The sequence below is a fragment of the Dama dama genome, chromosome 15, assembly GCF_033118175.1.
Source record: "Dama dama isolate Ldn47 chromosome 15, ASM3311817v1, whole genome shotgun sequence".
Lineage (NCBI taxonomy): Eukaryota > Metazoa > Chordata > Mammalia > Artiodactyla > Cervidae > Dama > Dama dama.
In genome coordinates this window covers 13,715,451-13,737,391 of record NC_083695.1, presented here as the reverse complement: position 1 = coordinate 13,737,391, position 21,941 = coordinate 13,715,451, and the positions used below count along the sequence as shown (strand labels likewise).

Below are 21,941 nucleotides of genomic sequence, written 5' to 3'. Positions count from 1 at the left end.
CTAAAGGAGTTTTATATGTTTAAATGCCCTTAAGGATAAATCTTAACTTTATGAGGCAACCATTTATTTTTTTTTTGGCTGCGGCATGTGGGGTCTTAGTTTCCTTTCTGACCAGGGAAAGGAACCTGTTCTAACCTGTTCCCCCTGTGCAGTTTTAACCCCAAGATCACCAGGGAAGTCCCTACGGGGTATCATTTAAGGATGATCGGATTTGTATTTTTGAAAGTCCAAGAAGACTACTAGTTTTCTCAAATTGTGTGGATAATCGCTTTTACTAAAGCAGAGACTGTAGAAAGACTTAGGGAAGCAATCTGATCTGGAAGCGTGAGGATCAGTTAGGACTCTGTTGCCACAGTTCAGGGAAGTGATGAGTGGCAGTGAGTCTGTGGAGAAGGGAGATGGGTGAGTTAGTCTGGTGCTCTGGACAGTTACATGTGGTGGCCAAGAGGCGGCCTTCTGAAACTGACTCCTGATTTCTGTGATAGGGCGTGTGGGGGTACGATGCCCCCTTTCACTGATAAGAAAGAGGAAGAGGAACAGGTTTAGTTGGGATTAAACAATAGTAATTTCAGTTTAGGGTGTGGTGAGTTGGAGATGTAAGAGGCAACATTGTGATTTTTAACTTGTGAATTATCTTGTTATGGACCCAATACATCACAAAGATTTGGGGAAACATCCAAATACAGTTAGAAATATTATATTTCTAATGATATGACCTATAAGTATATTTCATATGATATTTAAATATGATACCAGAGTAAGAGAGGATGATCTGGCCTTCATACATGGATATGACGGTCATCAGCAAGTAGGTTGTATCTGAAGCCATAGGTCTGCTTGGAATCGTCCAGTGATACCACAGATGAAAAGAAGGCTGGGACTGGGTAATTGCTGGGGGTACCCATAAAGCAAATTACAACTTCCTATTAGAGTCTGACTGAAAAGTCTAGTCCTTTTACAGTGTCCTACAGGACTACACAGTCGGGCGACTGCTCTGTCTCTGAACTGACTCATCTCGCTCGCTGGTATTCAGCCACACTGGCCTTCTAGTTCTCAGAAGTAAGCATGCTCCCTCCTCAGAGTACTTAGAGTCCTCTCTGTACGTCATGCAGTGTTTTCCCAGAACTTTGCATTGCTGGCCTTTTATTATTATTATTATTATTATTATTGAGATCCCAGCTCAAGCTTCATCTCAAAGAGGCCTTACCCACCCACCCCCCACCCCCGACAGTCAATCTAAAGTAGCTCTCCAGTCACTCTCCTTCATTAGTTACTGTTTTATTTTCTTTACATTCTCTCTTCAGTGTTGTGCTACAGCAGTTTATCCTGACTTTCAAAGCTCATTGTTTAACTTGTATGAAGTTTGCAACCCTATGGTTAAAACACTGCTGTTATTAAAAATAAAGGTTATTATATAAATGTCCATTAAATAAATTCTGTTAAAAATAGTTAATACAACTCAGCACTTCCTCATTAGTTTACTAAATTTCACTGTTATGCTCTTGAAGTTATTTATGTCACACTGTAAAGGTGGAAATCCTAAAGTACAGTGGCTCCTTCCATCTCCTCCTAACTCTTAGGTTTAATAAGGTTGTGTTGGTAGCTTGAGGTTTCCCAGGTGGCACTAGTGGTTAAGGACCTGCCTGCCAATGCAGGAGATGTGAGAGACAGAGGTTCGATTCCTGGGTCGGGAAGACCCCCTGGAGGAGGGCATGGCAACCCATTCCAGTACTCTTGCCTGGAGCATCCCGTGGGCAGAGAATCCTGTGGCGCATGGGTCCGTAGGGCTGCACAGAGTCAGATATGATGAAGCACCTTAGCACCCACACAGGCGTTGGTAGCCTGAAACTTGCCAGGGTGGGAGGGTGTATACCACAGACAGCGGCACATGCTGTAAGTCAGGGCGCTCCCATAGAGGCACCTTTGCCAGCATGTTACGGTGGACCCCTGCGGGAGCCCGTCTTGTTTCTTCGTTGTTTATCCCCTTAAGGGTGCGCTCAGCTCCCTCGCACAGCCTGTCTGCCCTGCTCAGGCTGTATTCTTGGCCTGTGGAGCAACGCCTGGTATATTTGGGGCTCTCGGTCACTGTTGAGTGAATGGGCCCACCGGAGCAGTTGAAAGGGGGGTACAGGTAGAGGCTTGCTGTACAGAGTAAGATAGGGAAGACAGTGGCGGAAAAACACTTCACCTCAGTCTTCTGACTTGGACTCCTCATTGTATTTTGCTTCTGTGAGTATTTATTTTAGGATGGTAAATACTTGTCCAGCAAGATGTGGGGAAGGCCAGTTAAGGAGTAGTAACACTCAACCCTGGCTGCATGTTGGAAGTACTTAAAGTACTTTCAAAAATACTTCCGATATGTAGGGAGAACTCACAGACCAAAATATTCAGGAATCTTTGGGAGGGCCTGGGCATCAGAATTTTTTTTAAGTTCCCTGAGTTAATTTTAATATGTAGCCTGTGTTTAAAACCACTGTATTAGACATTGAGTTAGACCAGATTGGGAGAAGTTTGAGCTTTAGACTGAATATTGGAGAGCTGTCATCAACAGGGCTCAAGAAGTGGCTTCATTTAGTAATTTATGTTATCATTCTACAAACGATGACTGGGTTCCTACTAGGAACTAGAAGTACAAAAAGGTATGACACATGACAAGGAGCTTCCCTGCCGGCTCGTGGTAAAGAACCTGCCTGCCAGTGCAGGAGACACAGGTGCGATCCCTGATCTGGGAAGATCGCACATGCCGTGGAGCAACCAAGCCCATGCTCCACAACTACTGGGCCTATGCTCCAGAGCCTGGGAGCCGCAACTACCAAATCCTGTGCGCCGCAACTACCAAATCCTGTGCGCCCTGGAGCCCCTGCTCTGCAACAAGAGAAGCCACAACGAGAAGCCTGCGCGCTGCAACTAGAGAAGAGCCCTCGCAGCAGCGAAGACCCAACACATGCAAAAAGAAAGAAGAAATTTTTTAAAAAGACACGTGACAAGAAGTTCACAGTCTTGTAGGGGAAACACCAAATACAAGTTGATTGAAGTTTTCTAGATGAAAATGTAATGAGGATTCCCTACAAACTCAAAGAAGAAGATGACCATTTCAGTCCTAGGTTAAAGAGAATCTAGAAAAAGTACACAGAGGAGGTGTACAGAAACTGTGGTTGAAGGCTGAGTCCTGTCCAGGCGAACAGTGGGGGAGGGCCATCTGTAAGTGCCCTGTCTCAACAACTGGTCCCATCGTGCACCTGGTTACCAACAAAAGAAGCTGTGGCTCTCTGGGTCACACAACTCATATCGCCAACATATACCACAATGCCAAGAATATTAATTACAGGTGCCAAATGTTTGATAAGGAATGCTGCTCCTGGAGGTAACTTGAACAAAGCTGTAGGAGCCATGGGCTGTCATAGCTTGTTTAGATAACTAGGTCTTTGTGTAGCTGGGTCAAGTGTTAAGAGGTGTGAGTTTGATCCTGCAGTTAACAGAACCATGGAAGGACTGTAGGTGAACATATCTTGCAAGTTTGGAGAGTATGCATTCCTGCTGCTCTGCCTGGCGAGTTCTTGTTCTGAGGACTCCCTTTCTCCCCGCTCCCCCTTCCTCTCTCTCTCTCTCTCTCTCTCTCTCTCTCTCTCTCTCTGCGCCCCCCCAACCCTATACACACCTCCCCAACTGATTCTGGTCCTTTTCTCTTCCCACACCTAGGACCACTAAATGGGAAGTCTCTTAAGATCTTTCTGTCCCTAAAATTATATCATTTATAATGATAATTTGTGGCATTCTACCCAGTCTGAGCCTATATAACTTATACTGTTACTTAGAGAAATGTGAGATTAATGTGAGGTTCTTCAGCAGGAGTCTGTGATATGTTACAGTGACTGCAGTTTTATACCAGAATTCCAACAGTTACAATATTTTCCCCTCATATATTTTCTTTATTTATATATGAACATAAAAATGTTCATGTTTGCATATTTCATACTACCCTTTCATACTTAAGCTCCCCATCAATGCTTTTTTGTTTCTGTTTATATTTGTGTTGTTTAAAAATCTGGATTTTTTTTTTAAATTACCTTAACATTTAGTCATTCAGAATATATATATTCCAAGCAGAGCTAGATGTTGGAAATACACAGATGCAAAATACAAAGATGCCCTCAAGGTAATTGCATTTTAGTAGGGAGGCAGATGTGCAAATGATCACGTCATGGGATACATACCATAATAGTTATATGTAGAAAGAAGCCCTAATGAGGAAGGCAGAGTGATTCCATCGGGAATTCGAGGAGTTTTCACAGAAGAGTGATACCTGAGCAAGGATGATAGGAACAGAAGGGCACTCCAGGCCGATGGACATGTGCAGAGGCCCAGAGGCATGTCAGCAATGGACTGTGTTGGGGAAATCGAATCACGCACTGTTAAGTGGACTATGAGTGTGGTGAGAAGGAAAAGCCAGGTCTCAGAGGTTCTTGTATGACACCAGGAGTGGCTTAGGTCTTATTCTGAAGGAGCTGAGGGGGAAGTCATATGTTAAACCAGAATTTGGCCAGAATTTTGTTTTAAAAGGTCATGGAGTGGGGACTTCCGCATTGCTCCAGTGGTGGGACTCAGTGTTCCCAATGCAGGCAGGCCTGAGTTCAATTCCTGGTCAGGAAACTGGATCCCACATGCCGCAACTAAGAGTTCACATGCTACAAGTAAAGCCTGGCACAGCTGAATGAATTTAAAACGAAAAAAATTTTAAAACAAGTAAAAGAGGCAGACACAACAAGTGTGATGGATGAAACCTGTGAAGTTGATCAGATTTGCTCTAGAGCTTAGTGCCCACTTTTACTGTATTTGTTAACTTTCCCACAGGGACACTGGCTTTATAAAGAGAGCAATCAAAAATAAAATATTACAATTTAATATCAATTCATTGAGCCTAATGATAACTACATTTTTTTTTCTTACTATGTGAAAATCTAACATTGGAACACCCTGTTCTTTTTTTTTTTTTGCTTTTATTTTTTAGGCAAAAATTTATTTAGACCCACTCACTTCATGTATGGAATTTTCTCAGACACATATGGTGGTGGTGGTTTAGTCACTAAATTGTGTCCGACTCTTTCGACTCCACGAACTGCAGCCAGGCTCCTCTGTCCATGGGATTTCCCAGGCAAGAATGCTGGAGTGGGTTACCGTTTCCTTCTCCAGGGCATTCTGTCCTTACTCTATGTCAGAATAAAAATTTTGACAGAGATGAAACCTTACCAATGTAGTTCCTAACCTGTCTTACTTTATTTTACAGCATGTTCATGACTTTCTTTCCTTTGTCTTGTCCACAGAAAGAGCTCAAAAAGTGGGATGAGTTTGAAGATATTTTAGAGGAGAGGAGGCATGTCAGTGACTTGAAGTTTGCAATGAAATGCTACACACCTCCTGTCTATAAGGGAATTACTCCTTGTAAGCCAAGTGATATTAAATGTAGTGTTCTCAATTCTGAAGAGATTCATTATGTCATTAAACAGGTAAGTGATTCCATCTTCAGCCATAGCCAGATTCATTCATTGTGTACAAGTTTCTTTTTCTTCTTGATTCTATGAATTTATTTTGCTATTTTTAATGTATCTTTTTAGATTTCACTGTATTTAGCACATTCATCCAATGTTTATTTTACCTATAATGCATGTTAGCCTCTTTGCTAGACATTGTGTCTAATAGTGAGCTAGTTGAGCAGAGTTCTTGACCTCTTGAGTGTTTAGTCTAATAGGAAATGATGACAGGTGTACAGTCAGTTACAATGAAACACGTACACAAGACATGCTAGTGGGAGGCCAGTGTGCAAGGACATTAATTAATTATAAGGGTGATTAATTTTGTGCAGGGAGTAAGAGAAGTGATTTTCTAAATGGAGCTGGAAAGATGTGTAGGGACTTTCCATGTGCAATAGGTGAAGAAGAGTGTCCCTAGCAGAACAAATAACTTTTTCCTGTGGTTTTCAAACCTCGTGGCACATCAAAATTATTCAGGGAGCCTTGAAAAGGCCCTCTGCCTACATCTCACATTTGGGCCGATGGAGCCATTCACTGAGTTAGGGGCTCAGAAGAGGGATGAGAAGAGGGCTGCAGAGAGAAGCTGTGCTCTGTGCTCTGGACACGTCACTTGAGATGTCCAGGTCCAAGTCCTAGGGTGGCATGATGGAGCGTCACGGTGGTGGCCCTTCATGTGGTAGTGTGCTTCTGCACCTTCATATTCATGGAGAGATCCTGCTTCTTTGACATTTAAGTCGCGGTGAGTCAGGTTTATGGCCTTGCAACATTCTTAATTTTTCTTTTTTTTTTTGGCTGCACCACATGGCTTGCAAAATCTGACCAGGGGATTGAACCTGGGCCTATGGCGGTGAAACCACAGTCCTAACCACTGATCTCCCAGGAAAACTCTTTATTATCTTTATTATTTGCTGTCTGTTTTCCTCTGATTTAGACTTATGACCTATGCTGTTAATCATTTTGTTTTCATCTAGCATGATCTGTCTTGGGGAAATTATTAATCTTCTCTCACTTCACGTAAGTGAAGTCAAGTTTCCTCATCTGTTAGAAGATAAAGACAGTTGTTCTCAATACTGACTCTTTGTTAGAATCACCTAGAGAACTTTGGCAGAAGGTAACCACAATTTTCCACAAGTATGTAAACTCTGTGAAAACAAGAATTTTTTTGTCTCTCTATCTCTTTTAAATTGCTATATTCCTGGTACCTAGCACATAGTGCATGTTCAATAAATACTTCTTGAATTAATGGATAAAAAAATACTTTGGTCCCATCCATAGGGATTCTGACTTAATTGACCTAGGTTAGGACCCACGCATTCTTCTCTTCTCTTCGTCTCCTTCCTTTCTCCTAAATGGCACTTTTTAATTGCCCCATTCTTCTTGAACTTCCAAATCTACCTCCACGTCCTCTTGACAGATGACTTTTCCTCCTACTTCACAAAGAAAATTTAAGCCATTATGTGGGAACTCTTTGAACTTGCTGTGATCAGGCTTCTAATTTACCTGCACCTAATATACATCATTTTCTTAAATGGAGCCCCTTCTGTTTGAGTTTAATCCCTACCCTACTCCTTTGCTCTGGATCCCTCCTCCCTTCTGCTCCTCATCCTCAGGGACTTGGCTCTCTTGCCTGTCCAGTCAGATGTCTCAGCTTCTTCCTCTTTATCAGCTCTTTACCATCAGCATTTAATATGCTCACTGCTCTTCCAGCTTAAATAGACCCCCTTTGACCATGTTCCTTCTCTGTTTAGTACCCCTCCCTTCCTTTCCCACTTCTCTGCCCTTTGAAGAAGTTGGCTGGTTTCTAGGCCTCTTGCCCTACTTTCTCACCCTTCATATACTGGCTTCCAACCCCTTGTGGTAGTTCTTCCCAAGGCTGTGAATGACTTCCTTCCTTGTGACTAAAATCAACCTAGTTCAAATCCTGGCTAACTTTTGGTGCATGCTTTGTCCTTTCTTTCCATGACACCATAGTCTTCCACTGAACCCACCACATCTGTGTTTTTATTCTTCAGTTATCTTTACAGGCTTCTTTTCTTTTGTCCGTCCCTTTAAATGCCACTGTTCCTCAAGATTTTGTTCTCGCCCCTTCTTATTGTACTCACTCACTGGGCAGTTTCATTTGTTGCCAGAATTTTAAGTACCTTCCTTATACTGTCTCCATATTATAATATTCAGTTCAGTTCAGTTTAGTCGCTCAGCCGTGTCCAACTCTTTGCGACCGCATGGACTGCAGCACGCCAGGCCTCCCAGTCTATCACCAACTCCCGGAGTTTACTCAAACTCTAGTCTGTCGCGTCAGTGATGCCATCCAACCATCTCATCCTCTGTCGTCCCCTTCTCCTCCCACCTTCAATCTTTCCCAGCATCAGGGTCTTTTCCAATGAGTCGGTTCTTCGCATCAGATGGCCAAAGTATTTGGAGTTTCAACTTCAGCATTAGTCCTTTCAATGAATATTCAGGACTGATCTCCTTTAGGATTGAATGGTTGGAACTCCTTGCAGTCCAAGGGACTCTCAAGAGTCTTCTCCAACACCACAGTTCAAAAGCATCAATTCTTTGGCACTCAGCTTTCTGTATAGTCCAACTGTCACATCCATACATGACCACTGGAAAAACCATAGCTTTGACTAGACAGACTTTTGTCAGTAAAGTAATGTCTGTGTTTTTTAATATGCTGTCTAAGTTGGTCATGGCTTTTCTTCCAAGGAGCAAGCATCTTTTAATTTCATGGCTACAGTCACCATCTACACTGGTTTTGGAACGCCAAAAAATAAAGTCTGTCACTGTTTCCGTTGTTTCCCCATCTATTTGCCGTGACGTGATGGGACCAGATGCCATGATCTTAGTTTTCTGAATGTTGAGTTTTAAGCCGACTTTTTCACTCTCCTCTTTCACTTTCATCAAGAGGCTCTTTAGTTTTTCTTTGCTTTCTGCCATAAGGGTAGTGTCATCTGTGTATCTGAGGTTATTGATATTATAATCTTGATTATAAGATTACTATATAAAAATAGTATATTATAAATAATATAGATAATTAGTATCTATTGTTTCAGCCCAGATCTTTTTGGAGTTTCATATGTATATTTTTGTAGTTTACTGGATATCCACTTGGAAGTTCCCAAAGCACCTCATATTCAAGATGTATAAATCAAAGTCTTTGATTCACCTTACCCTCGTGCCATGGATATTCTCCCACCCCATCCCCCACCCCAGATTACCCTGTCTCCAAGAATGCTCCCCACCATGTGTTGGTTGCTCAAACCAAAAATCTGGATGCTGTCTTCCACTTCTGACTTTGCTCTCATACACTGGCAGTCACTGAGAGCTGCTGATGTGCTCTCCTGAAAATAGCACTTGTCTGTTTTCTTTCCTTGTCTGCTGCCCCTTCTCCGCCTCGGGCTCCCTTTGTCTCACAGGGTGTGGTAGCAGGATGTGATCACGTCTGCATTTAGGAGACCGCTCAGGTTTGTGCGATGGAGAATGAACTGAAGAGGGACAACACTGGGCACAAGCAGTGGGAAGAGTGGCGTCTTTAGGTTTCCAGGAAGAGGGCTCTATAGGGACGGCATGTCTGTTGGGCACATGAGAAGCCCAGCTGCACAGAATAAGAGATCAAGTCACTCTCTGCTTCTCTGGTTTCCTCCAGTGCCTCGAGGAAGTCATTCCTCCTGAACAGACAAGCCTGTTAACTTGTGTTATTCATCTATTCACATCCTTCCTGTCTCCAGGGGGTCTTGTCTTTCGTACTCCCCAGCGTTCTTTGCTGGCTCAAACTGGCATGTACGTTACCTATCTGGAGGAAGGCCCCCTCCTGGCCATGTATTCTTTCTTTTAAATCTCCAGTTCTCCTTTCCTTCTTATCCTGACTCTTAGAAGTATAGGCTGCCCTCTTCAGTTCAGTTCAGTCACTCAGTCATGTCTGACTCTTTGCAACCCCATGGACTGCAGCACGCCAGGCCTCCCTGTCCATCACCAATTCCCAGAGCTTACTCAAACTCATGTTCATTGAGTCAGTGATGCCATCCAACCATCTCATACTCTGTCATCCCCTTCTCTTCCTGCCTTCAATTTTTCCCAGCATCAGGGTCTTTTCCAGTGAGTCAGTTCTTTGCGTCAGATGGCCAAAGTATTGGAGTTTCAGCTTCAGCATCAGTCCTTCCAATGAATATTCAGGACTGATTTCCTTGAGGATGGACTGGTTGGATCTCATTGCAGTCCAAGGGACTCTCAAGAGTCTCCTCCAGCACCACAGTTCAAAAGCATCAATTTTTCGGCGCTCCACTTTCTTTATAGTCCAGCTCTCACATCCATACATGACCACCGGAAAAACCATAGCTTTGACTAGATGGACCTTTGTTGGCAAAGTAACATCTCTGCTTTTTAATATGCTGTCTGGGTTGGTCATAACTTTCCTTCCAAGGAGCAAGCGTCTTTTAATTTCATGGCTGCAGTCACCATCTGCAGTGATTTCGGAGCCCCAAAAAATAAAGTCTGACACTGCTTCCACTGTTCCCTATCTATTTCCCATGAAGTGATGGGAGCAGATGCCCTCTTCACACCCCAGTTTCAGAAGGTCACTTGCTGAAACCCATCCAGTGAACATTACTATGGGTCTCCAAGTACCCCGATCCCAGGGGCCCGTTCAGTCTGCGCTCTGTCAGCTATTACCGTGTCAGTATTGTGGGTCACTCTTCTTCAGGCGCTCTTACCCTGACACCTGGGACATCACACAGATGGTCTCTTCTTACATCTTCCTTGTTAACCTCTTCTATATGTTTTTACATCTGCCAGTGTTTCTCAGGATTTAATCTCAGCAGCCTCTTTCTCTTCCTCTCTACAGTCTCCCTGATCGATTTTATCCATTCTCATCATTTCAGTTTTCATCTATAGTCCGATGATATCCAAACGATATCTCTACCCTTGGCTAGATTATTGACATTCAGAATTTTATCTCCAACATCCCTGTTCCCCGCTGGATATATAATTTGTGTCTCAGAAGTACCTCAGAATCAGTATATCTGCCTTGTTAACTCCTACACTGTCCCTACTACTCATTCTTTTGCCTAAAACTGAGCGTCACACTGCTGTTACCCTTGTCTTCAGCACCCATTATTGCCTTTATTTGGGGCTCTTTTGTCTCTGGCCTGAACTATCTTGATAGTTTTCCAAGTGTCCTCCTTTTCCTAGGCTCATTTCCTGAAATCCATTGCCACCAAATCCTTGAGCCCTCCTTTTTTCTCTTTTTCTCATTCTGCCTTTCTAATTCTTCCTAACTAGCCTTTGCTAGGATTACTGGCTGAATTATGTCACCAGTAACTGTAATTCTCATGTACCGCAGTCTGCCGTCCAGACGGCCCGGGATCTGTGTCAGTGTAGCGCTCTGTTCATGTCCCCAGGTCCCTGGCTGCTCCTGGGAGAATGGACAAGAGTTGTGCACATCAGTTATCTCCAGACTTGAGATCCCCTCTACATCAGTCCCTTTCCGTCCCCTAAATGTGCCAAACCTTAAGCTCTTATTAGACTCTACCCTTCTTGCCATTAGCAAACAATCATATTTTTACTTTGGAATAATGACAAATACTAGAAATTATTTTCCTCAGATTCCTGTTCCTTATGTTCAGGTATGTCTATATCTGCACCTGCTTCCTGTGTGCTTCAGTCTGGGCTCAGCGACAAGGGCTCTGTTCTCCAGAGCAAGGCGAGTGCACGTTAATCTCTTCTGAGACTGCTAGCAGACATCCTCTCCCTGTCTCTGTCTTCAGCCTTTCTTTCTCTGTTGATTCTTCCCTTAATCTGACAACAGATACAAGGCCACCAAACTTTACACTTAAAAATAGTTAAAATGGTAAATTTCATGTTATTATATTTTATCATAGTTTTTAAAATAGAATGATGATATAAAGACAAAAAAACAGATCTAAGGCTTTTCCAAGATTGGAAACATTTTTGCTGTAACTGTTGCCCTCCCTATTCTCCTCATTCAGACTTTTCAGTTATTCACTCTATGGCCACTGTCTTCACTTTCCCACCACCTGTTCATTCCATCTTCGGTCTGTTTATATTCAGTGCAGGTTTTGTTCTGATCATATCACTAAACCTTTCTTGCTTCATCACTTTTCTGAGTAGAAGGATAAGCTCTGAGTAAAATAAGGGAGTACCAGGTAAGAGGAAGCAGTTTATCTTGGCCCCACAGTCTTGGGCCTGTTGAACTGGCTCCTCAAAAGCTCAGATACAGGGACTTCCTGCCGATCCAGTGCTTAAGACTTTGCCATCCAGTGCAGGGGCTACGATCCCTGGTCGAGGACTTAAGATCCCACATGCCTCACAGCCAAAAACCAGAACATAAAACAAAATAATATTGTAACAAATTGATGAAGACTTTAAAAATGGTCCCCATTAAAAAAAAAAATCTTAAAATGTTAGAGAAAACCTGAGATATGAAGCTAAGTAGTGGATAATTATACATTTGTGAAAGTACTAAATGCCACTGACTTATTTCCTTTGATATGGCAATTTGTGTGTTAAATTCACCTCAGTTTTTTCAAAAAGTGAAACTCCTTCACTGCATGTGACTGGGGAGATTGGGGCTCTAACATCCCATCCTCGTCTTTAAGAACATTCTCCTTTAGTAGGAACAAATATTATTTATTACATAGATTTTACTCTTTTTCAAAGTGCTTGTTTAGGGGGAGGTTAAAGGAACAGATTAGGCTTCCTTGCGGACAGAAGCTGTGGCTTGTTCGTCTCCAGGCACTTGGCAGTCCCAGCACACAGCCAACATTTTGTTCTCTGTACAGAAAGATGTGGCCTGCCATATGAATGAAGAGCATTCCATTGTGAGGTCATGAATTTCACTAATTATCCTTTGATAGTTCAGAGATTTTTGTACCAGTGTCCTGCATATCTGACACAGTGAGTGGTTATTTCAATAGAATCTTACATTTTCACCTTGTATGTTGTTGCCTTGTAATAGCACTAAGCAATTAGACGAAGAGGTACAATAATCTACTGAAAGTAACTACTTTCAAAGTATATGTTCTCAGACACTAGATTTTGAGCAGCAACTTAGAGAATTTGGATATAAGCTTAAATCATACCCATTTAAATTAAGAACAAAACATGCCATTTCTGAGTTATGTAACGTTAGTCCATTTGGAACTGGTCCTACTGATTTGAGCAAAAAGAATTTGGACTTTTTTTTTTTCGCCCCCAGAAATTTATCCCTGCTTTCCCTTTTAGCTTTCCAAGGAATCCCTTCAACCTGTCGAGGTCCTCCGAGAGGAAGCCTGTGAGATCCTGGATGAAATGAGCCACAAGCTGCGGCTAGGAGCCATTCGGTTTTTTGCCTTTGCCCTGAGTAAAATATTTAAACAGATTTTCTCAAAAGTGCGTGTAAATGAAGAAGGGATTCAGAAAGTGAGTATTGCTTGTTAAAAAACAATCTCTTCTTCAACCCCTCACAGTTTCTTCAACTCAAAGGCGTCTCACTTGGATGAGCAGCTCCTGGTTATCAAGCAGTGTCCAGCCTGAGCATAAAACAGCTCTGCCTCTCTGTTGGATGTTTCTCCCTCTTCCCTTCAGACCTGCAGGCTTCAGACAAACCGACTTAGTCACTTACATACGGACTTGACAGACTAAGCTAATGTCAGATGTTCACTGAGTAGCAAGAGAATTTCTGTGTGTGTTTCACTGAGGTTCTACACCGTTTCATTTTCTTGTTACTCACACACCTTTCTGGCGTGTTTTTCCTATAAACAGAGACATTCTCTTGTGGTGTAATTATCAAAAGAAGCAAATTAACATTGACACCACACTGGTAATACAGATCCTATTCATGTTTCACCAGCTGTCCCAGCTCTGTCACATAACAGGCAAGGAAAGCCCTATGTCATAGGTCACAGTCAGCTTCCATATCTCTTTGGAGTTTTTTATCTAGAACAATTCCGTAGTCTTTGTGTTTCATAGTACTGCTTTTGAAGGAAACGGACCAGGTGTTTTCTGCTGCCCCTTGATCTGGGTTGGAGCTCTTTTCTCAATCAGGCAAAGGCCATGTCCTTCTCAGTGTCTCAGCCCGTGAGCGGGTGGCCTCTGTTTGCCTGTTCCTGGTACTGTTCACATTTGTCAGGTGCTCACCGCTCTCTGCCACGTGTCTCCACTGTAGAGTTACTCTGTTCCCTTGTCATTAATACACGTCTTGGGGAGTGCTTCAGGTTCCTGTTTGTCATCATACTTTCCTCTGTTAGTTTTTATACCCATTGATGATTTTTGCTTGAATCCAGTTATTACTCTTACGATTGCCAAATGCTGATTTTTCTAATTCCATCACTCCCATCATTTAATACTTTATTTTTTTCTGAAAATAAGAGCTTTCTCTATGAAGATTATTTTATCCATTTATGTTTTTAATACATTTTTAAAATTAACTTGGAAACTCTTACCTTCATTGGCCTTCCTGTCTTTTAATGCTGTGTTTTCATTCAGTCATTTACTTTGCTTCCAAGTATTTCTTCTTTTTCCTCCTGTGACTAATTTCTAAATTGCTGACTTACTGTCTGGATCTCTGCAGGAGGGTGTTTGGTACAGTGCTGGGGGCAGGGAATGTTGCTGGCTAGGTCCTAACTGATTACAAACTACCTTACCTCAGTTGATTGTGTACTTAGATTTCAGAAAAAGAGACAGTATGTTGACACATTGGGTATTTTTGAGGTTGATAGCCTGAGAAATGTATTGGGAACTTCAGTTGCATTTGTCCCTACTACCAGGCATCCACTCTTCCCTGAGTCTAGTGTATAAATAGAAAAGTACCATTCATTTTCTTGGTCCTAACAATGTGTAATTTTTTTTTTCAATCTCTGAGAGAGAATCTGTTACTCTCTTTTCCTACAAACCACCAGTCAGTCTAGTACAGCAGCTAATTGTTGACTTCTTAACTCAGACTGACTTCAGATTCATTCCCAGCTCCCAGCGAACATTAGTGGCGTGACTCTGTCACAACCAAGTAAGCTGAATAAGGCTTAGGCCTTATTTACAAATATGTGTGTGATATTAAACAATGCATGTAAAATGCTTAATTGCTGCTCAACTAATATGTGTTAGTGATCATCACGGTTATTGTTATTATGATCTGTAAATTTTACATTTTTAATATTCTTGCATTATGTGAGATTATTTAGCTAGAACTCAGAAATAAGTTTTGTGTATGTGGTCAGAGAGGCAGAAAAACATTGTTAGTGTTCCCTCTGTAGCACATTCTTCCCCTTTCTGAAATAAGATACAGTTTTAATAAGAATGAAAGCTGGAAGAAAGTGTTCCAAGTGTAATCTTTGTTTTAAAGCTACAGCGAGCCATCCAGGAACATCCAGTTGTCCTGCTGCCCAGTCATCGGAGCTACATCGACTTTCTGATGTTGTCTTTCCTTTTGTACAACTATGACTTACCTGTGCCGGTCATAGCAGCAGGAATGGGTACGCTTCGGTCTTCTACTTTCCTTTTTTATTTTGGTTGTAAAAATTAAAGCATTCACTGGAACGATTTTAACAATTCCAAGGAAGTTGAAGAAAATGATGAAAATATAATAGCCTCTCCCTCCTTCCTTCCAGTTCCAGGTGTAATAGTTGGATTATGTCCTCTGTGTTGTGCTCTACTGGCCTGAACAGACATAAGCAAGCGTATGTGCACACAGGGCTTTTGGTTTAGGTTGAAAGGGGAGATTATTCTACCCTACTGTTGTTGTTTTTTATTTGATAGTGCATCAGTGGTTATCTCTATAGGTCAATAAATAGATCTAACCTCTTTTTTAAAAAAGTAAAAAAAAATTTTTTAATCTAAAGGAACTTGCATGGCGGTCTGTTGATTAAGACTTCACATTTCTAATGCAGGCAATGCGGGTTCAGTCGCTGGTCAGGGAACTAAGATCCCACATGCTGTGCAGTGCGGCCATAAAATAAAAAATATTTTAAATCTTAAAAAAAAAAGAGGTCTGAACTCTTTTTACTATTTTTCAATTGTGGTAAAATGCACAAAACATAAAATTTGCCATCTTCATCATTTTTCAGTGCACAGTTCAGTGACATAACGTTCACACTGTTGTACTACAACCCATCCACAGAAGTCTTTTCATCTTGCAAAAATGAATTTCTGTCTTCATTTAACACTTAATCTCTCATTCTATTCTCCCTGCAGCCCCTGGCAATCACTATTCTGTTAATGCTTTATATCTCTACAAATCTGACTACTCCACTACCTTCTGTGAGTGGAATTACACAGAATTTGTCCTTCTGTTGCCAGCCTGTTTCACGCAGCGTAGTGTCCTCAAGGTTCATCCATATTGTAGTGTCTGTTAGAGTTTTCTTTTTTTTTTTAAGGCTAAATAATACTCCAGTGTCGTCTTTTTCAGTTGCCAAGTCGTGTCCGACTCTTTGCAACCCCGTGGACTACAGCACGCCAGGCTTGCTCATCCTTCACTACCTCCCACTGTTTTATATATACCATATTTTGTTTATTCACTCATCTGTCCCTGGACACTTGGGATGCTTCCGCTTTGTGGCTGTTGTGAATAGTGCTGCAGTGAGTGTAGATGGATAAATACCTGTTTGAGTCTCTGCTTTCAGTTCTTCCAGGTATATAGCCAGAAGTAGAATTGCTGGGTTAGATGGTAATTTTATTTTTAATTTTTTGAGGAACTGCCGTTTTGTTTTCTGTAGTGGCTGCACCCCAACAGTGCACGCAGGTTCAATTTCTCCACATCCAACCAACACTTATTATTTTCTGGTTTTTTAAATTTTTTTGTTTTTGTTAATAATAGTCTTCCTGATGGGTTTGAAGTGATATCTCATCATGAGTTTGATTTGTATTTCCCTGGTAATTAGTTATGTTAAGCATCTTTTCATGTGCTTGTTGGCCAGTTCTATATCCTCTTCAGAGGAGTATTTACGTCCTTTGAATTGTTTATTTTGTTTGTTGATGAGTTGTAGGAGTTCTTTATATATTCTGGATATTAACCCCTTATCAGATATGTGATTATAAATATTTCATCCCTTTTCACCCTGTTGATTGTGTCCTTTGATGAGCGGAAGTTTTTCATTTTGATTTACGGTCAGCCATGTATATTCACAAGTTCTGTATTCATGGATTTAACCGGCCATAGATCAGAAATATTTGGAATAAAAACCCCAGAAAGTTCCAAAAAGCAATAATTGAACTTGGCCATTCACTGGAAACTATTTGCATAGCATTTACAGTATAGTTATAACTATTTACAAGAAGCTGTATTAAGAATTATAAGTAATCTGGAGCTGATTTAAAGTGTACGAAGGTGTGCTAGGTTAAATGCAAATACTCTGCCCTTTTATATAAGGGACTTGAACATCCAAGTGTTTGGTACCCACAGAGAGTCCCAGAACCAGTCCCCCACAGACTTCTGCCAACCCAAGGACAACTGTAGTCCAATTTGTCTGTTGTTTCTTTTATTTTCTGTGCTTTTGGTCTCATATCCAAGAAATCATTGTCAAATCCAATGTTATAAAGCTTTCCCCCTATATTTTCTTCTAAAAGTTCTATAGACTTAGGTTTTATATTTAGGTCCTTGATGTGTTTTGGTTTAATCTTTGTATGTGGTATGACTTTTTCTGGTAAGATTGTAACTTCATGTCTAACATTTTATTGCTACATAAAATTTTATTGCTACATAAAAATTGGTACAGCAGTGTATATGTATCATAATGTAGTAGTTTTGCTGTAACAAACAACTTTTCAATATATCTTCATATTAGTGCTTTTATTTCTGTAGGATTGATTCCAAGAAGTAGGATTGCCAAGGCAAAGAAATTGTTTTTTATCTCCCTTATAGGTAGCCAAGAAAGCTGGGATTCAACCAGTATGCATGTACTCAGTCATGTCTGACTCTTTGCGACCCCATGGACTGTAGCCCACCAGGCTTCTCTGTCCCTAGGATTCTCCAGACAAAAATACCAGAGCAGTGGTTTCGTTTCCTTCTCCAGGGGATCTTCCTGACCCAGGGATCAAACCTGGGTCTCCTGCATTGCAGGCGGATTCTTTACCACTGAGCCATCTGGATTCAATCATACACCTTTGTTAATAAACCCAGGTGGCACCGTGGTCAAGAATCTGCCTGCCAGAGCAGGAGACTAAAGAGATATGAGTTTGATCCCTGGGCTGGGATGATCCCCTGGAGGAGGAAATGGCAACCCACTCCAGTATTCTTGTCTGGAAAATTCTGTGGACGGAGGAGCCTGGTGAGCTACAGTCCATGAGGTCGCAAAGAGTCAGACACGACTGAGCACTAACAGTAAAACAAAAACTGCCAGGAACCTAAGCACTTTAAAAGCATTTCCATCTATGTAGACGTGTGAAAAAGTTATTTGAAAATTAGGAAAAAATGAAAAGAACTTTTTTAAAACTGATGGTGAACTCTTTCTTTTCATTCTTGACTTTTCTTTTTTAATCTGTGCTTCTAAAGGAATATCAATATTTTTACCTGATGGGTAGAAAGGAAAGGAGAGAGTGAGCTAGTTCGGCCTACCTGTCCAGAGCATGAAGGATGTGTTGATCTGTCATCAAGGCCAGGCTCCCCAGGTGGCTCAGTGGGTAAAGAATCTGCCTGCCAATGCAGGAAACACAGGAGATGCCGGTTTGATCCCCTGGAGGAGGGCGTGGCATCCCACTCCAGTATTTCCTGGAGAATCCCATGGACAGAGGAGCCTGGCTAGCTACAATCCATGGGGTCTTAAAGAGTTGGACACAAATAACTGAGTACTCGCTCACATCATTGAGGTAAAGAGTTGGACACAAATAACTGAGTACTCGCTCACGTCATTGAGGTCAGCAGCAGTGCTGACTGAAAAGGTTGGCATGATGCCATAGTGACGGTTGCCTCCCCTGTCTCTAGCTGGTCTGGTTGTAGATGCAGAGGTGCATGGGAAGGAGGGTGCACAAGGTAACCCCCCTACCAGCACCTGCCCACCGAGGCCATTCTTTCCCATAATCCCATTAGATGTTTCTTAAGATGAGGAGTGTCTTACATACATGAAACCTCTCTTAGAATTTGACTTGAGATATTTATAGGAAGTTGCACTCTGTGGATAAATACTAACCAGCCTTTCTCTGGTAGACTTCCTGGGAATGAAGATGATTGGCGAGCTGCTGCGGATGTCAGGGGCTTTCTTCATGCGGCGTACCTTTGGCGGCAATAAACTCTACTGGGCCGTGTTCTCCGAATATGTGAAAACCATGTTACGGGTAAATGCAGATAACTACCCAGTGCTTTCAAGCTGTGCTTTCTTTTCACTGACATTTGCTGTAAGGCCTTATTTAAATTCTTAACTTCTGAGTGGACCACGTAGCTGTTTCTTTCCCCTCGAGGAATGTATGTAACCTCAGCAATCTGTTTACTCTGCGTGGCTCCCTTGTTTAAGTTTCACTGTGAGCAGTGTTTGCTCAGAGGGCTAGGGAGGGAACTTGGGAAAAGGAATCAAAAGAAGCATTTATTACTTTGAGAGTAGGCAACGGGTTTTGTGTTTTGTTTTGTTTGTTTGTGTTTTCTCTTTAAAGAATGGTTATGCTCCTGTTGAATTTTTCCTCGAAGGGACAAGAAGCCGCTCTGCCAAGACATTGACTCCAAAATTTGGTAGGTTCCTTACAGACTGAAGGAAAAATACAAACCCAGAGGCTTCACGTGTGGTGTCGTCACAGCTGCTTAATGAACATGACGCTTCCTTTTTTTTTTTTGCAAGATATTCTTTACCTTATAAGTGCAACTGTTTCTTTAAGTTCAACTGTCTATATTATATTTATGGGCTTGGTATATAATGTATACTGTTAGTATCTTCCCACGCCCTTGTTTGCTCTCCTTTTCAATATGTATGAAAAGCTCTTTCTCCCTGTGTTTCCAGGTCTTTTGAATATTGTGATGGAACCATTTTTTAAAAGAGAAGTTTTTGATACCTACCTTGTTCCAATCAGCATCAGTTACGATAGGATATTGGAAGAAACTCTGTATGCATATGAGCTTCTAGGGGTTCCTAAGCCGAAAGAATCTACAACTGTACGTAAAGCTTGATAGCCAAGCTTGACTTTACTGGAATTTATAGAAAGTGCTAGTTTATACATCAACTAATTTCTGGATTTATTCCTATTTTTTCCCCCCTGTTGTGACACTCATAGGGATTGTTGAAAGCCAGGAGAATCCTCTCTGAGAAGTTTGGAAACATTCATGTGTACTTTGGAGACCCTGTGTCGCTTCGATCTCTGGCCGCTGGGAGGATGGGTCGGAGCCTGTATAACTTGGTTCCCAGGTGCAAGGCCTGTGTTTTCATAACTGACATAGAAACAAGGACAAAAATCTAAAAGTTGTAAATTGTAATTCTTGAGTTGACCACTTGCAGAACTGAAACTTGCTTTTCTGAGATGATTCCTAGAGAAGAGAAAGCTTCAATTAATCTGTTTTCCAGACAGTTTGCTGCAGTGTGTATATTAAGCATGCCAAGCCAGACAGTGCTAAAACAAACACAAGACCCCATTGCCTGGTCTCAAAGTGACAGATGTTTCTTCTGATTGCTTTTCCCCAGGCTCCCTCCCCAGTAACCTACAAACTTAAAAGCACAAAAAAGAAGAGTGTGTTAACAAGCACATGTATGGGAATTGTTGAGCACTTTTGGTAGGCCAGCCAGAGTATGTACTAAGTATTTTTTTTTAATTCTGGAAAGGAATGTTTAGTAATAGTGAATGGGAGTGAGTCCCTGTTCTCAAGAAGGTTATGGTGTTATGGGCGAGGAAACATGTTATGCTCTCTCGGGATGCAGCTGCAGTCACGCATTCGGGGGTTTTCTTAGTGCGGAGAGGTGCACCTGCGGGAGGAAAGGAGACAGAGCCTGCCCAGCCAGGCCCACGTGCCTGCAGCGGCGTTCATCGTTTACATGCAGTGCCAGTGGGCCCACGGCAGCTCCAGCTTCACTAGCTATCAGAAGCAGATAGTTAGCTTTTTGTAGCCACAGGCTTTTACTCTTTCAGTCTCAAAGTGGCCAATTTTATCCATTACCAGGGAGTTCTCATTGGCTACAGCTTTCACATTATTTTGTGGGTTATTATGTGACTGCTGTCAGGTCATATGCATATCCTTGGTCCAGCCAGCTCTGAGTAGGTTCCTGATATCATCCAGTGCAGTGTTTAGTGATCCAGGCATGAGGAGTGTGTCAGGTGAGGACCCTGGCAACACCGGGCAGGTGCCCTGAAACTTCTCAGAAGGACGGTGTGGCAGTCAGGCCCACTGTACAGCCTAGCAATGCAGACATGAGCAGTTGACAACAGAACGTATATCCTATCATAACCTGATTGGTATGTTCTACAAGAGACACGTTCAAAATAGTATGGATTTGAACGAGGCATAATATAGTTCAGTCCAGTGGAGGAGGCATCAGTTTTCACAAAAGTGATCTGTCCCACTTACAAAGCAGCAGAAGTGTTGTTTATTTGTTTGTTTTGGCCTGGAATCAGGGATAATAGAACCCTGTTAGCTTGAGTATTTTTAATCACCTGTTAGGAGCATACTCTCAAGGTGAACAGACAGATCACACTTTAGTAAAGTGCAAGTATGTGTTTTCAGTGTGGCCTTAGAGAATTCAGTTGGCATAAAGCATGAGAATCCTCTAAAGGGACTGTCTTCTCCATTCCCTTCTCCTCTCACATTGTCTAAGTAGCAGAACTGTGATTGCTTGTTCTGTATTCTTCCTTTTAGATATATTCCTCAGAAACAGTCAGAGGAGATGCACACCTTTGTCACTGAAGTTGCCTATAAAATGCAGCTTCTCCAAATTCAAAACCTGGTCCTAAACCCATGGCCGCTAATAGTCGCTGTCCTGCTTCAGAACCAGCCATCCATGGACTTTGATGCCCTGTTGGAAAAAACCTTATGGCTGAAAGGCTTAACCCAGGCCTTCGGGGGATTTCTTACTTGGCCTGGTATGTATGTGGGACATATGTGGTGAGAATGCTTGCTTTTTTTATTTATTAAATTTGGAAAACTTATAGCCTAAACATGAAAAAAACCCATATAGGACTTTGAGCAAAGCATTGCTCAGAGAAAGAAAGCCTAGTCTGTTTTTATACTATAGGACATTGACCAGGACATTGACCATAGCTTGTTGATTACTTGAGAATAATTGACTATATGTCATGTCTCACTGTAGACATGTAGATAGAGGACTAGAACACCTTCCTTTGTATCTAGTAGAGCGGGGAATAAATAACAACTCTTTGCACTCCACGTATTCTTCCCGCTACGCCCACCTCTTTCTGCCACATTACATTTGCAACCCATTGCCTTACTGGACGGTAAGGATTAAAGGGCTAGTCTTGCAGAACTGTATACAGTTCTCTGATAATCAACTTTGGAAAAAC

At 41.9% G+C, this 21,941-nt stretch overlaps 1 protein-coding gene across 2 annotated transcripts in view; it reads left to right on the top strand.

Annotated features, from left to right (window-relative positions):
* Positions 1 to 21,941, top strand: part of GNPAT (glyceronephosphate O-acyltransferase) — a 34,654-nt gene that overhangs the window by 2,551 nt on the left and 10,162 nt on the right. For both annotated transcript variants that reach the window (XM_061161502.1, XM_061161503.1), the window contains exons 2-9: positions 5,322 to 5,504; positions 12,768 to 12,944; positions 14,863 to 14,992; positions 18,658 to 18,785; positions 19,098 to 19,173; positions 19,439 to 19,590; positions 19,710 to 19,840; positions 21,280 to 21,503. In XM_061161502.1, coding sequence (XP_061017485.1) covers positions 5,322 to 5,504; positions 12,768 to 12,944; positions 14,863 to 14,992; positions 18,658 to 18,785; positions 19,098 to 19,173; positions 19,439 to 19,590; positions 19,710 to 19,840; positions 21,280 to 21,503 — 1,201 coding nt within the window. The remainder of the gene's footprint in view (positions 1 to 5,321; positions 5,505 to 12,767; positions 12,945 to 14,862; positions 14,993 to 18,657; positions 18,786 to 19,097; positions 19,174 to 19,438; positions 19,591 to 19,709; positions 19,841 to 21,279; positions 21,504 to 21,941) is intronic.